Genomic DNA, 17089 nt, shown 5'->3' on the forward strand with positions numbered 1-17089 from the left:
GAAGAAAAAGGGCCATGGAGGGATGAGGCTGGGGGGGACGGAAGAAACAATCATGGAGGGAGGAGAAGAGCTTTCTTTTTTTTTTTTTTGTTATGTTACCACGGCTGTCGCCGGTGGCCAGCGGCAGCTAGGGCTACGACAGTGGCTGGTGGTAACTAGGGCTGCAACGGTGCAGCCCGAGGAACCCAAATCGACGTTGGCAGTGACCACCAGCGTCGAAAAAAGTCAAAAGAAAAGGGCTGAACAAAAAAAAAAAATCGAGGAGACTATGTTCTCAGACTCTCAATTTTTCGATGAAGTCAGCAGTTGCGGCCATGCACACAGGCAAAGGAAGGAAGGGGAGGAAGGGAGGAAGAAGATCCGAGGCTTATCTCGAGCTCCGATGACGGCTGCGGTAAGAAATTGAGGTGGGCATAGTGAAAAGCTTTCACGAAAAATCTGGCGATTGCCACTGATCAGGTCTCGATTCTTTAATGGGGAAGAGAGGGAAGGAGGTGCGGATGTGGCACGAGCACGTGGGGAAGGGGGTGCAAGAGCTAGGGGGCTACGGTGGAGAGAAACGGTGGGGGGGCAGAGACGAGCATTGATGGTGGGGAGGGGGGTGGGGGCTGCGGCGGAAAAGGGTGGCAAGGGGGGCATAAGGCGGCATGAGCATGGGGTGGGGGTGGCTTGGGGGGGGTTGCAGTATAGAAGGGCGGCGGTGCAGTTACGGGAGGGAAGGAGGGTCGTGAGGGAGAGAGGGAGAAAGATTTTTTATTTTTTTATTCTAGATCAGCATCGGTATCTGCCACATAAATATCGGTGACTGTCACATAGGATTTTCGGTGCGAGAAAGGTATTGGAAATGGACGAAGGATAATATTAAAATAGTTCAAAAAATTCACAGACCAAAGTTTAGATTTTTATATTTTAGAGATTATTTTAAAAAATCTAATATAGTTTAAAGATCATAGACATAATTTATTAAAAAAATAATTTTTTATCATTAAAATAAAATAATTTTTTTTATTTAAAAAAAATGACTTCATTTATTATTATCCTCAAATGGGCCAAAAAGCGGCTCTTTTATTATTAGCCTTGCAAATTACAAGAAGTCCCTCGTCTTCCTCACTCCTTCGCAGCCACTTCCGGGAACTCCGGTTGGAGTAGAAGAAAGAAAAAGAAAAGAAACCCCTGGCCCTAACCCTAGCTTCCCGAAGCCATCATGGAGTCCCTGGGCGTCCTTCTCACTCTCCCCATGAACCCCTACCTGGAGGCGGAGCTCCACCGGCGGTGCCACCTCTTCCGCCTCTGGGAGTCCCCGCCGGCCCACCGCAAAGACTTCCTCCAGGCCAACGCACCGTCGATCCGGGCGGTGGTGGGGAATGCCACCGTGGGGGCTGACGCCGAGACCATCGACGCGCTGCCGCGGCTGGAGATCGTGGCCTCCTACAGCGTCGGCCTCGACAAGGTGGACCTCGCCCGGTGCCGAGAACGGGGGATCCGGGTGACCTACACCCCCGACGTCCTCACCGACGACGCCGCCGACCTCGCCATCGGCCTCTCCATCGCCACCTTGAGGCGGCTTTGCGAGGCCGACCGCTACGTGAGGGCAGGGTCGTGGAAGGCCAAGGGGGATTACAAGCTCACCTCTAGGGTTCGTAAGGACCCCGCCTTTTCTCAGTTCTTTAGTAGTTCTTTATTCTTACGGTTCTCTCGTCCTTCTCTGTTCTTTGAGTTATTGATGCATTGGTTTGATTTTCTAAGACATCCGTTTGTTTCGAACGTTGCAAATTCTGAAAGTAATTATGTTTAACTGTTAAGCATTTCAAAATGGCAACTTGTTATAAAATGTTATGAATTAGAAAATAGGAGTATTTGTATTTTACTGTTTCAAATGTCGACTCTTTCTTACCGTTCTTTAGCATCATTGCCGGATTCTGTCTCTGTTCCAGAGTTCTCTGTGCCCTGGTTGAACTGTTTTTTCAGCTGTTTCTTTGTAATTTTCTGAAAAGAATTTGAAATCGATGAGTGGTGTTAAGCCTGGCCTTCCAAAGTTGTGACTTGGTGGATCTTGTTGGTAAGATGTGAAGACTTATTGTAGCATGATTTAACTGGGAGAGCTGAATTGCTCTAATGTTTCGCATGTTGCTCTTGTTGATACAGCGCATGTTTTTCTTTACGTTAATGTATGAGCTTGTCTGCAATCATTCGACCTACGCTATTCTCCTTTGCTTTCATTGTGAATTTTAGAAGTAATTTCTGTATATCAAATCCTGTCATTCTACCGCTGAATAGCATGATGACAACTATTACTGGATTTGTTAGCATACAAAAGTGTATGTTTGTTGGTTATATTTTATGTTTTTCCCTGTCTTCATATAAGGTTTTGCAACTGTACTATCGATGTATTTTTTTTTTTCTGGCATGTGTGATTGCTTAAGTTGTGATATATATCACTGGAGAATGTATTCCTGATCCCTTTTGTAGGTCCCCCACAATTCATGACAGTTTTCAATGCCCCTTTGAAGTAGCTGGGTTACCGGACTTGAGTTTGGTTGGCTCTACTTGTTTGTGGTTAGGAAATAGGCATTGCAATGATATTGATCTTCCTGAGCAGTGGACTAATGCTTAGAAACTAGTTAGGTTTATTGTGGTCATTATTACTGTGGTTAGTTGATATAATTGGTCCTAAGTTATTGAAATGGTTATTTTTCCAAAGCCAATTCTGCATTGCTTCTGTTTTCATTAATATCCTTATTTAGTGTCATATGTCCTGCATTAGCAAGTTTTGCCATTATTTTTGTGTCCTTTATTAAAGTATTAAAGAAAGGAAATGATTCTGTTTGGTGTCTTAGCGTATCTGTCTCATGCACATAATGAACCATGAGAATTGGAGGTAAGATGCTTAGAAGCTTTTGATTCTTCGGACATGATTTTGGAGATTTAATATGCAGGATTAGATAATGTAAAATGATTCAGAAGAATCACACGGTACTGTATATGTTTTAGAGGTCAAGAGGATCTAGGTTTATTGGTTAAGGAACCAAGTTTAAATTATTACCTATTCAAAGGAGGCGGCTTGGTTAAGCACAAAATAGGGCTGGTGCTCAGGTTTGAAAATTTCGAGCAATTAGGGCATTAGCATCTGTCATGTAATCCCTGGATCATTTGAGAGTTAAGCTGGTAACTTGGCAGTAGTTTATGGTGAGGTTATGTGTTGATCTGAGAACAATTATTTGGTCTTTAGATCAGTACAAATTTAGATAACATGCTAGGATGAGTTAATTAATGTCATTCACATGTGGAATACTTATTTTTCCTAAGAGAGATGGGGATACAACGGTTTGTGTGCTTGATTTATTTGGGGTGTGTAAATTAGGTCAAATGGAAAACATTTCACCAGCTCTTATTTACTGGTGTTAGATTTTAATTTATTATAAGGTTGTAGAAGGTGATCTTTCTATAATTTTGATTTTTCTCTTCTCTTTGCTTCATCTTTTCCTCTTTCCATGTTTTCAACCTTTATCATCGCATAGTCCAGTCTTCTGTGGCATTATTATTGGCTGTTTTCACTGTCTAAAAGGTTGCAAAACAGATGAACTTATATGTTTCTTAGTTGCATATAGCAGATAGATTTGTTTATCAAACTCATGGATGAATATGTCTCTTGTTAAAAATCATTTAATCATGATTTAATGTACTTGTAGTCATTTGCAGTTAGCTTGTCCGACAGACTGAAGTATATGAAAAGGTTATACCTGTACAAACCTTTTCCCATAGTCTGGTAGCATTCTCATCTCTATTAGAGTTGGAAGTTATGTTTATTTTGGATTCCCTGTTAATCTGAATCCTTTAATGGCTTTTGTTATTTTTCCTCATATATAACAAACTAATTGAAGTTTCGTTTTCTTAAGTATATACCTGTTGTGATGGCGTTTTATTTTCTTCGGCATTGAAGTTTTATAATTGACTTGAGGTTTTCATAACCTGTAATCCTTACCCTAACCCAACCAGTTTTATGCATGTTTGTTCCTGTGCATGTGTGTGTGGGAGGAGGGTACATATGTTGGTTGTGTTTTTCCAAGTAAATTAAAGATTCATACAAACATGATAGGAAGGATTATTATATTGTAAAAGAGTTAGAAGGATGTGAGAAAAACCCCATCCCTTTCTTTCCTTTTTGTTTTGTGCCCCCATGTCCCTCCTGTGTGGTGGCATGGGGACGTAAAAAAGGGGATCCTATCAACTAACTTGTTCCGACTTAGGATAATAAGCTCATGAGCTTGCCTTTGGCCTACCTCAAGACATTAAAATGAAGCAAAACCCTTGTGAGTCCTGCCTCCTTGATCAGCTGAACTGATTTGTATTATCTGCAGTACCGGTACAGTTGGAAAATAGTTTATACTGTCTATCTTGCTTGTGTTAATATCTATAATTTTAATTATTTATAATAAACTCATGAATATCTAATTCCAATCAAATCTGCTAAGGATAAAAAAGGAACATCTGCTTTATCTTTTTGCTGTTCTCCTGGGATATATCCTTGTATAAAAATATTGGAATTTTATGACTTGGGCACCTTTACATCCACACATAGTCTCCTATAATAGAAGTTCCTTGCTTGATAATTTTAAATCGCCCCAATCAACATGTAAAAATATTGACTCATTTTGTGTACATGTGAAAGATATAGTTTTAGATTCATTGATAAACAAGAATAAAGAAATCAATGTCTGAAGAGTTTCAAATTATTTATTCCTCACATATAGAGTGAATTTTATAGTTTTGTTGTTTTCCTAATGTCTAGAGATCACATTTGGTTTGTATATCACTACAAAAATGAAGGGTTCCAATGGGTGAAGAAGACATACCTAACTGTCTTTGAGTATCCTGCGAATGATTTTTTAATATTTGATTCTTTGAACCAAACTTTTTTCCAGAGAATGGATAGAGTTGGTGATGTTATATGTTACTGGTGCTATATACATTATTATGATATCGGTTGCCACTGGAAAATTTTGAGTCAATGCTGTTGGCTGGAGAACTGATAGAAATTGCATGACTTATAGAAATATTTAGTGTCCTAGTGCTTGGATGTGGAAGGTTTGTTTTATTAAATTTCATAATGACTAACTCAACCCTCCCAACAAAAAATGAAAAACAAAAGGGTGAGCAAAAAATTTGGCCCCAACTTTACTTGGAAAACTCTATGCTGTGAATTTTTCTGAAACTTGCAGTCTTCCAGTTTGAGAGCTGATAGCAAGATGATGATAATGGTTTTCCCCTGCAGTTCAGTGGTAAAACTGTGGGTATTCTTGGGCTTGGCAGGATTGGTTTAGCTGTTGCCAAGAGAGCTGAAGCCTTTGGTTGCCCGATCTGCTACCACTCAAGAACAAAAAATCCAAATGTAAACTACAAGTACTTCCACAGTGTACTTGAGCTGGCAGGTAACTGTGATGTGCTCATTGTGGCATGTCCGCTAACCAAGGAAACTCACCACATCATCAACCATGAGGTGATCAACACATTGGGCCCGAAGGGTGTGCTTGTGAATATCGGACGAGGTCCTCATGTGGATGAGCCTGAGCTCATCTCAGCATTAGTTGAGGGCCGGCTTGGAGCGGCCGCGCTGGATGTATATGAGCATGAGCCTGACATACCTGAGGAGCTGTTTAGACTGGAAAATGTGGTTTTGACACCTCATGTGGGAAGTGCCACCTGGGAAACTCGCAAAGCAATGGCAGACTTGGTTCTTGGGAACTTGGAGGCTCATGTGCTGAATAAACCCTTGTTGACTCCATTTCTATGATTCTATATATTGGAAGTGGTGGGTTGATCATTTTCGGGCACTCCATGGTGGATATTTCATTAAGATGTCTGCCTTTCGGGGAGCAATTTATTTGCAATTAAATAATTTTGTGGAATTGTTTGTATGTCAAAATTTCCTGAAATATCATTGTTATTCTCAATCGAGTTGTCCGTATGTACTCTTATTTCTTTCACGTTTTCATTGTACAATGCTGACAAACTATTCAATTTGTGAAATATCAAATTTTGTTTTCAATGAAGATGTACAGTGCATTATCTTTTCTCTCTCTCAACTTAATTTGCTATTGGTTTAATCTCCTGGAGGTTGTTGGGTCTGTCTCTCTAGTGATGCAAAGTATGAAGCTTGCTTGAGCTGAAACATTTTTTGAAGTAAAGGCACCTTAGTGCTATTTTGTAACAATGAATATTATGATCAACTTAAAGAAACCGAAAAGGTCATTCGATTTTCCAGTTTCAGCCTAAACCTTGGAAATGGTATTTAGCCAGCAACAACTTCCACGGGACACAACTTAAGCTGAAAGCTAAAAACCGCAGCATCCTAACCGCAAGGAATGTGTGCACCTTACATGATAATACTATGAAAAAATCATACAGTGTGCATTCAAATGAAACCCCTCACAGCTGGATTGATTTAATCATTCTAAACATGGTTCTGGAATCCAGTGAATCATAAAAGTGTGAGTGGAAAGCCAGTCTGAAGAAGATGCAAATAAAATTATTTCGCTGACAATTGCCAAATTGGCTAGCAGATCAGCTAGTATATATTATGGAAGGTCTATAAACAAGTAGACACAAGCTTCTTCCAAATTTCACAGAAGACCCAACGAGGAATGGGATCTCCGACCAGCTTCAAGAATCTTGAGTTCCTACCTTTCCATCTTTTAGGCTTAGAAGAGAATCAGGCACGTTCCCTTATTGCCATGCTGCTGCTGCTTTAAAGATAAGGAACTCGAGTGACTTCGAGCTGGAGTATGTGAAGGTCCCCTGCTCGTGGGTAAATAAGCAGCGATAGCTGGACCACACCACACATCCAAACAGGTCAGTGTACCATGTCAAATCCCCGCAACTAAAAAGAATTCTTTAGAGAGGACTGCGACCACAAAAGTTTGAAGGACAGAACGCATGAAGAGAAAATTATTGGAATGTGAAGAAAGGTATGACTGCCTGGATACAGAGTCTGAAAAAGGTTTACCAAAATATCAGTTCCGACCTTCAGCTATGTCTGCCCCTACAAACATTGGGCTCTGAAATGGGAGTAAGAATAACTCCCATTCTTCTGTATACCATATCCCCAACCAAATTTCTGAACTATATCCTTAATAAAACTATAGACCTTGAACTTTTTAGTTTAAAAAGCATCCCTCTCCATCCCCAACCTTACGCGTGGGTGGATTGTCAGAAGCTGCTTAACTTGCAGACTGATTGATATGATATCCTTACCGTTCCTGTATCAAATAACAACATTTGTAAGTGCTAAGCAATAGCTCACATTCTGTGGATTCAATCTCCAACATAATGCTACTGCTGCTACTGCAAATTAGAACAAAAACTGCCCACGCAGCTCTGCTCATCATGTTGATATAAAAATAAGCCACCACTCTCATTGCTGCATTTTTGTATGACACATTCAAGCTTAGAATTAGACCATTTGCTTTTAAATGTCCTCCTTTTTTATATATATAACAAGAAAATTCCTTACAATCACACCAGACATATTCCAATATATTAACCATAAAACAGCACTGGGCTGGTCAAAACCGTGTATCATAGGTGGGGATTGATAAACTTCCCACAGGAGACAACAATGTTAAATCAATTCTTCGGGGCAAGTTTGACATCTCCATTAATTAGAGCATTACAGAAATTTTGAACTTCCAGCTCCATGGCTTCAAAACTCTGGACTTAGGAACATGCATATACATAAAATAGCCTACAAGCCACATGCACTTACAAACTACCGTGGAACATAAAATGAGACACGAGACAATTTCAACGCTGTCCAACACAAACAGCAATGCGATCCCACGAAGAACCTGTCCCTACTTCTCCACCACGCTTGTTGGACTTTTGGACACTTGGCATCGACAACTACAGCATTCAGTTCACAATGATCTTTGACACCATACAATATACAGAGCCTAAAAATATAGGTAGGACGGTATGTTAAGAGCCATCCAAACAAACCAGCAGCACTGCTGGTTTAGCTTTCCATCCTGCGAACCACCTCGCTTGCTAAGCATTTTTCAGTGCACCAAAACCATCAAATCTCCCTCTTGCTTTTGATCACAATATAGTTGAAAAGACCTAAAAACTTTGTTACGTCCCCGCTGAATGCAAGACACTGAGACCTGATTGCCTCCTTACATATTCTGGAATTAGCTTGTTAATGAGCTCAGGTGAGGCACCCGCCAACTGCAAACAAAGAGAATGATATCTGTTAGTACCATTTTCGAACTTTGCTCTTCATTAACCTTCTTAAAAAAATGGAGAGGAAAAAGAAATATAAGATGAGCATTTTAAAATTAAATTCAGAATAGAAAAGCAGTTTAGCATAGCAAAGCTGATAATCTGCTTGCTTGCCACAAGAAGTGTGTCTGCCCATATATCACATGGGCAGACAGCTGTGGTCCTGGTACGTCCATTCTAGTCCATACAGGTGCATACTGGGCATACAGTACCAATTGGCATGCAATATGGGATACACCAAACCCACCCTGTAGTAGGTGAACCAACACCGTACCAAGATGGTACCAGGGTTCAGCATTGAGATTGCAAACCTTGAGCATGGTTATGTTGCATAACCATTGGCTAAAAGGGTTGAAGTTCAGATGATGGTTGAACCAAGCTAAATATTTTATCACACCCAAATTAGCTTTAGTTGGCATAGCTGTATCTTACATATCTAACATTCCAATAGATAACTGAAAATATAGTTAGTAAGCTAAACTCTATCATGCCATATATTTTAAGGATCCAAAACATTGGTCTTGATCTACACATCTTAAATGCATACAAATTGAAATTTAATAAATTTGAATGATTCTGAACTATAAATCAAATCAAAGAATGGTATCATACCATTAAAACTATACATTTCATAACATGTGACCTTTTGTTCTAAATTTGAATGATTCTGAACTATAAATCAAATCAAAGAATGGTATCATACCATTAAAATTATACATTAAGAATGGTATCATACCATTAAAATTATACATTTCATAACATGTGACTTTTTGTTCCAAGAAAATTTAGATGCTATATGTTATGATTGTTATGCTATATGTTATGATCCACACCCCTCCCCAATCTCCATATCAGTCTGCAGCATATCTAATTATCATTCTTGTTCCCCAGACCATCAGCAGTTGTTCCTCTCTCCCTTCCCACCCCCCCCACTCCTTCTGTGTGTTGTGTGTTGCGGTAGTTGTTATTAATATGTTTTTGTTAGTAATTATTCTCTATTTTGGGAAAGGCGGAGTCAAAATATTATTGCGTTTCACAAGTACTGTTCATGCTGCAGTATTGTGACCGGTAGCCGTGGCTAATAGAGGGTATATAGGTCTTTCAAGATAAATTTAAGGTTGTTTTTTAAGGGTTTTGATTGGTTTTACAGTCCAATATTTTGTAGTCCTAGTAGGCTAAGAAACCTAAGCTGTTAAACAAAACAAAAAGGACTCATGGCCAGCTGTTTTGGCAAATTGCATTATTGTGCATGAAAATCATTTGAGATATAGAACTGGTCATAGGCCTTTCTTTCTCCTTCCACCACTTCTCCCATTACTCTTAACACTTCTCAACCTTTGCTGTGTTCTCCTCTTTCCAACTGCTTGTATATCAGTTATTGACCGATCAGGTCTAAAATCAGATATTCAATTGTTTTAACAGCAGAAAAAAAGCTTCTAGTTGCCGCGCTAGTCAGATCGGAACTCTGATCTAAATCTGATTTCTGCAAATCTAATTCTTATATTCTCCTGTTCCTAGAGTCTCTCTCTCCCTACCACACCCCCCCCCCCACCCCCTCCTTACTCAAAAACAAACAAAAAAGGGAAAAAAAAAATTCCACCTCAAGCCTAGCCTGGCAAGACCACCTCCACCCTATTCCCATCCTCACCAAACGTCCATCCAACACAACCCGCTAGTGTCAACTTGTCCCCTCCACATCAACAATATCTTGGCCAAGCCCCATCACTGCTTCCCAAACCACACCACCACCACTGTTCCCCAACCTAAACACACCACTTTCCTGATTTGCTTCCACCTTCCCTTTCGCCCTACTCCAATGCCCCACCACCCCCACCCCATTACAGCTGCACTCTCAGTCCTGCCATCACACTCTCCACCCAACCTAGCACCATTCACAAGCAACCAAAACTAACCCTAACTTTGAGAATCAGGTCAGGGATCTGGGCTGTGTGCCCAAACACATGGGCAGTGATGTTTGGGGCAGATTTTGGCAGATCCAATGGGTTTTCAGATGAGATTGGGCTACTTCACAAAAAGAGGTCAAACCAGGTTCAAGTGGACAACAAACCAACCCAAACATCAGTCATTTACAGTTATTCCCATTTCTATTTGTTTGAAGTTGTTTTGCTCAAAAAATTAAGACTGGGGATAACTAGTTGCTAAGGTTTGTCTAAAGAGTGGTTGGAACAAGATGAAAGTAGGCCTAGGGAACAACTACTGCACTGATAAGTTATTCCTCGGGGTGTCAATATAAGCATTATGATAAGGTGGTGTAACATTGTTTCCCCTAACCAAATTAGTTACTATTCATATAAAGCAGCAAAACTACCGTATAGTACCAATACTATTGAGTATAAATTTCAAAAACAAGCTACAACCATAGCATTGATCGAGGGAAGAGCATTCACATGGAAAAGCAGATCTCTCTGTCTTTTTCTTTGGTACAAAAGCAGATCTCTTAAAATTTCAAAGAAAGGCTTACTTCGTGTTTGAAGTTAAACAAAGGCGGAAGAGGGCGACCATTTGGCAATCGTGCATTAGGCTCTCGTAGCTCATCAAAAAAAGGATGGGCACATGCGTCTAGCTGCACCAGAAAAAAGAAAAGAATAGAAAAGAAAGATGACAAACATGTCTAACTGCTGTAACTCAAAATTCAATAATATACCTATAACAGAACACAAGCTTCACAGATTCAAAGCATTTTCTTTTAATTTGGCTAGCAAAAAAAAAAAAAAGATCCAAAAAACTTTGTCAAATCATAAAGCCACCTGCCATTCCAACAAAACCAAGGAGCAGTCTAACATCAAACTCGATCTACCAACCAAATGCTAGATCAAGGAAAGCAGATGAAGCCCAAAATGTATCATGATTGGATGTCTAATTGTTTAGTAACATTATTAATTGAAGATGATAAAGAAAATGGAAATTACATCTTGCCTCCCATGCTCTCGATGTTCCATAAACCGATAATATCATGTGTAACACTCATTTAATGTAGATTGTTTAAAACGAAAAGTTCCATGAACATTGAGTCCATTGGACTGTTATCCACTCTTCTTCTCCGCCCCCTTTCCATTTTGACCACAACAGACAAGCATCCATGCTTTAAAGCTAAAAAGTCAGACCCCGCAGCATGCAACAAACGATCATTGTGACCACAAAACAATTGGGTAAATTAATTGAGATGAGCAGGCCAAATTTTTATATGTGGGGAAAAAATGTTAAGTGGCAACCAACAAGAGCCACATAACAGATTATTGACAAATACAAAAAAAAAACTTGAATGCTTTACAATTTGACTTCTCACTAGTTGATTGGACAAGTATGAATACAGCAGCACTAGTTCCGAATTGTTGTGTTCAACCAGCTACAAAAGTGTCCACTACCTTAGTCATTTGGGGTAAGGGAGGAAAACTTACTGCAGTGCAGCGAAGACTCGGCGAGTATTGGAGAAGACGTGACGTAAGATCAATTGCTTCTGGGGGCATTCGCTTGTGGAAAATCTGAAAAGAATACATTATTAAAGATTCTGCACATACTCAGAATTAGATTTCACATGAAACTAGTGGTCACTATCTAAGCAAGTAACATGGATGACCATGAGTTGTTCTCCTAAAAGAAAATTTGGGTTAAAGCAGCCACGATGCTAAAGTTAAATAGAACAAGATCCCAAGCAGCTCTTGCAAGTAGCTAGTGCCAACCTGTGCCCTGCCATCAACATACCACTTACAGGCCAAAATTTTTGTTCAGTGAACAAGGTCAATAGTTAGACTAATGACTTTTCCAAATAGCATCTTGCCGTACAGTCCAAAGATACAATATTTGGTTGATGGACGGAGGCCCTTCAGGTTTGCAAAAGAAAAGAGTCAGGCACAACAAGTTTACTTCAGCCCACTCCACTAATTAAGGTCCATATGACTAGTCGGCCTGCAAACAATGAACCCTACTCGGCACGATCCTTTATTTATAAAATTATTTTATTTCTGAAGGAATTCAACATCAATCTTTTGAGCTAGAACCTAAATGGAATTATGGATCAACAATGCGCATGATAGACAAATATGGGTTAGTGGACATTCAATTATCTTAGGCCTATCAACCAGAAAGTTGGAGCCCTAACTTGTTGGATACCATGGTAGAATCAGACACTTGTCATTTCAGGATGCTCCTTGCAAACAAGTCATCCAAAAACACCTAATACTAGTTATTCACAGAATCAAGTGACGGTTATGGTGGTATGTCCAAGCATTCTTATTTATATATTTCATGAATCCAAAAAGATATCTCACATAAAAAAAAAAAAAAGTTGCAGCAAAATGAGATAATCGTATGAAATTGAACCTTGTGCCAAGGGTGTGCTTTTATCTGTGGAAACCTAAACTCCGTGTAGTTAGGATTCATGCACCGAATCTCCTCTCGTGTAGGAGTACCAAGAACCTGTAGAAAAAAAAACACTTCTACTATCATAAAATATCAAAATAGGAAGATATTACATATGAATTGACATGAATTGTAAAGGATGTACCTTGATTATCTCAACAAGCTGATCAACAGCACTTTCTCCAGGAAACAATGGCTGGCAAATATATAAACGTTGAGAACGATAATGCTTGAATGTTGAAGATCCAATTGAAAGTGTACTCAGAAACATCATCACAGCAATGAAAGCTGACAAAAAGCAATAAAAGAAGTAACTGACCTGGCCAAGAAGTAACTCAGCAAGAACGCAGCCTGCTGACCATATATCAATTGATGTTGTATATTCTGTTGCACCAAAAATGAGCTCTGGTGCACGGTAATAACGAGAGCAGATGTACGATATGTTTGCTTCGCCTTTAACCTAGCATGACAATTCAATTAGTAGAAAATAGAAGAAACATTAGAAATAGGGGGAAAGTGCTTCGGAAAAGAGGGAGAAAAAAAATGAAAAAAGAAGATGTCAGAACTTGAGCAGTATGCGACTTTTGGAGAAAACGGAAATAAATTTGCATCCGCTGATGCTTGCAAGACTGAAAGATAAATGTCATAAAAAGTTAAGATATTCTTGAAATAATGCAAATGTACTTGGATTAGAAAATCTATGTTTAGTCATCAACCAGTTAATTTTCTTGCCTATCCCTTTCATTTATCTTCTTCTTCACTTTAGTGTTTTTTTTTTTAAGGCTTGAAATAACTCATATTAATGCTTTGCTTATTGCTTTAAGGGAGGGAAGATGGTTCTGTACAAATAGATGCTCAGATTACAAACTTTGATGACATGTTGGATTGCATGGCACCACATAACACCACTCAACACCTTGCACAGCCAAATCATGAGGACAACATCTTCATGTGTCATATGTGGCACTTCATGCATAGGTACCATCAAAAGCTTCAATGGTAAATACTTTTTCTTTTTCCCCTTGTTGGATATCCATCAAATTGGTGTAACGGTGTTACACAATATAACATACAGAAAAAAAAAAAAAAAAGCATGTCAACAGTTTCAACTTTCCACCTAATTTGCATTGCCAGATTATTTAATTTATTTCGAGTGTGGAGTGTCCAAGCAACATTGCACGCTGCACAGTCATTTGCAATGAAGGATGGGCTAAGCTACGATAATACAGGAGGGATCCCACGAAGAGGTCCATGCAAATGGTGTAGCATTCATGCATTATAATGGTCCCGTTTCAATTTTCCATGCTTTTATTTAATATTTGTTTTATTGGTAAAACAAGAAAATGATGGCTTGAATCAATTATTCAACAATGCAATTCTGTTTGACTCATCATCTTTCAAAAAGGGTCCATCTGCATGGCCCAATTAATTCTTCACACTATGCAGCCATGTTACTGATCACCATCATCTAATAGCCCAGTATAGGTGGTCACAGTTTTCTCTCCCTCCATTTTCGCCTTGGGAATGTTATGTAAGATAAAGAATGATAGATTCAAGTTTTTCTATAACAAGGGTTCATACAATCTACACAAACTACAATAACAAGATCGAGCAAACTGGACGAATTGTTCGTTGATGGTGATATCTTCATATTCTCTGTTTAGTGGCACTTATGCCAATGTAATACATCATATGAAAATAGAAGAAAAAGCACTGGTCATTGTTGGACAACTTGCACTTTTAATAAACTAGAAATTATTATATTACTGAAGATTTTCCATGAGATGACTTGCAAGTAACATATGCATTATGAAGAACCACATTTATTGCAGAATAAAGAAGAAAAGAAGTTATGGGTATCATTTTGAGGTAACAATATACCAGAACTTTTGCACTTCCAAAATCACAAAGCTTGACTTGGTGAGTAAGAGGATCCACCTGCAGAAATGCCAACAGATGATAAACAGAGACTTAAGAATAAGTTTGCTTGACCAAGACTAGAACTTCAGATATTAAGGTAATAAAAAGCATACCAACACATTTTGGGGCTTGACATCTCTATGGCAAACTCCTGGACCAGTATGAATATAAGCTAACCCCCTAAATAGCTGCAGAAAAATATCCAAGTAACTACCCCTATCAAGATATCCAGCCAATATATAAAGAAGAAAACCAGAGGAAAGATACCTGATATGTATATAGCTTCACATAGATGAGTGGCATCCTCTGGTTCACATTGCTGTAGTGCCTAAGGACACGGTACAGGGTTTCTGGAACATATTCCATGACTAGGTTGAGAAAGAGCTCATCTCTGGTCGTGGTGGAGAAGAAACAATGCTTCAAAGTTATCACATTAGGATGATCCATCGAGCGCATTAACTGTAGCTCACGATTTTTGTATCTTCTGTCCTGCAAGACCTTCTTTATTGCGACAGTTTCCCCTGTTTCCAAGCATTTGGCCTGCCAACAGGAAACCATATGCATGAAGTCAAATCAACAAAGTGACGCCACCGTTCACAAAGGGAAAGCCAATATCAGAGTTAGCATCAAACCTGAAAGACTATACCAAAAGAACCAGTCCCCACAACCCGTTCTGCCATGTAACTAATGGTCTGCATTGGCAAGCGGAAAGACAACCATCTATTAGGTTAGAATAACAATTATTGTGCTCAGTTGACATTAACTTATACGTCAGTTCCATAACAGCCCACCTGCTTCGGTTCGCCATTCTTGCCTCCAATGGTGGTGGAGATGATATGACCAGTGACCGGATCATTCCCCTCAATAATAGATGCTTGCTGCAACAAAGAATTGACTATTACTTCTATCTTGGAATGTAGAGAGAGATGCATATAACGAGAGAAAAATTAGATATCTGAACTGAAAACTAGCAAGATCAGTACAATCAAACTCCAACAACAATGCAATACACAATCCGTACTCAAATAAATTGCAAAAGCCTAAGTGAAGCACTGATCAACAGTGGAACTACTAAATCACTGATGCAAAGAGGAAGGAAAGCACATGAGAACACCAACAACTCGGATAAAATTGTCAAGAGAAGCTGGGAAAAAAAGGGAATAAATTTCAAATAGAGCATCAAATGTCTCAAGGTATGCAAATCAGACGAAAAGACCACACATACTGTTGACATCCAGAGATAGACTGAAGAGCACGCAACTCTAAAGGAAAAACATTTGATGTCAAAGGGATCTAAAAAAAAAAAATCCTTGGATAATTCAAAAAAGATTTTTGGGCATTATACCCAAGAATAATTACAGATCCAATGAAAGAAAGAGGTTTTGATAACAATCAGAATCGACATCAGCAAATGCATCCGAAACAAAAACCAATAGACAGATCCATAAATTCCAAGACCTCACAAACCCTAGAAGAAGCATCTGATGCGGTGCATAATAGAGGACGGTAAAAGGGGAAAAATCAGGGCTTGGCTACATTAAAAATAAAAAAGAAATTAAACAAAATAAACATAGCAGAATACCTAATAGATCAAGAAGAAGTGAAGAAAATAGAAACTTTCAGGATTTTAAAGATACAAAAATAGGAAAGAACCAAATTTACTACAAGAGAAAGAAAAACAGAGACCGAGAACCACGGCAGAAGCATCGAAGAGTAAAATAGAGGGGAAAGCACCAGAATTGCTTGGATCCTTTAAGAGACGGAACCGAAAGTTACCTCAAAATCTGCAAGCAAGATGCCAGAAAAATCGACTAAAGATGGCGAAAAAACATTACTTTCTTAGGGACAGTCCGAAAAAAAGAATAATAGCTCAAGATTCAAAGATATCCAACTCCGAAGGACAAGAAGACGCGATTTAAGGGAAAAAGAGAGTATAGAAGCCGGAGATCGATCGCTGAAGCGAGGGACCGAAGAGGGTCGCTGGAATCCGGGGATGGCAAAAGGAGAGAGAAGGGGAGAGAGAGAGAGATGAAGAGGTGGATACCTTGTCTTCGGCCATCTCCGGGCGGTGAGGAACGGCGGCGAGGTTCAAGGCCTGGCGGTCCGGATGATGCCGAGGTCCCAGCGGCGGCAGCGAGGCCATGTGAGACGACACGGCCAGCACTTGTTCCTCTCTTCCATCCTTCAACTTACCACTTCACCATCCTAAGAAAAAATATTGTTAAAAAAAAAAACGGTAATAGGCTTTTGCGTGTAAACCCTCATCCAACTTTATATTTTCTAGATGTAGCCATCATCCAAATCATGCTCTTGCGCATGTTGGTCTTCGGTGTATATATATATATAGCTTCAACCAACCAACCAATGTTAATTAATTTTATTGAGGAAGTCTATTTTAGACTTTTGTATTACCCTTTAACGATTACCTGTAGGTGTCAAATTAAAAGACTCATTTGATTCACGAAAAAAAAAAAAAAAAAAATCTTCCTAAGAATATTATTTTGGAGAAGTT

General features: G+C 39.2%; 2 protein-coding genes across 2 annotated transcripts; one reads left to right on the forward strand and one right to left on the reverse strand.

Moving 5' to 3' along the window:
• Positions 1–1079: 1079 nt before the first annotated feature.
• LOC105047380 (glyoxylate/hydroxypyruvate/pyruvate reductase 2KGR) lies at positions 1080–6050 on the forward strand. Its single transcript, XM_010926294.4, has 2 exons — positions 1080–1636; positions 5273–6050. The coding sequence occupies exons 1-2, from the start codon at positions 1205–1207 to the stop codon at positions 5789–5791; spliced, it is 951 nt and encodes a 316-aa protein (XP_010924596.1). The 5' UTR covers positions 1080–1204; the 3' UTR covers positions 5792–6050.
• Positions 6051–7524: 1474 nt separating this feature from the next.
• On the reverse strand, positions 7525–16878 carry LOC105047379 (shaggy-related protein kinase eta). Its single transcript, XM_010926293.4, has 12 exons — positions 16622–16878; positions 15369–15455; positions 15210–15269; positions 14845–15117; positions 14691–14765; positions 14539–14595; positions 12977–13117; positions 12803–12853; positions 12619–12714; positions 11697–11780; positions 10760–10861; positions 7525–8223 (listed from the first exon to the last, which is right to left on the reverse strand). Exons 1-12 carry the CDS (start codon positions 16718–16720, stop codon positions 8128–8130), a joined length of 1221 nt encoding a protein of 406 aa, XP_010924595.1. The 5' UTR covers positions 16721–16878; the 3' UTR covers positions 7525–8127.
• Between the last annotated feature and the right edge of the window lie 211 nt (positions 16879–17089).

This window comes from Elaeis guineensis, chromosome 6 (genome assembly GCF_000442705.2).
Source record: "Elaeis guineensis isolate ETL-2024a chromosome 6, EG11, whole genome shotgun sequence".
In the NCBI taxonomy this organism is placed as follows: Eukaryota; Viridiplantae; Streptophyta; class Magnoliopsida; order Arecales; family Arecaceae; genus Elaeis; species Elaeis guineensis.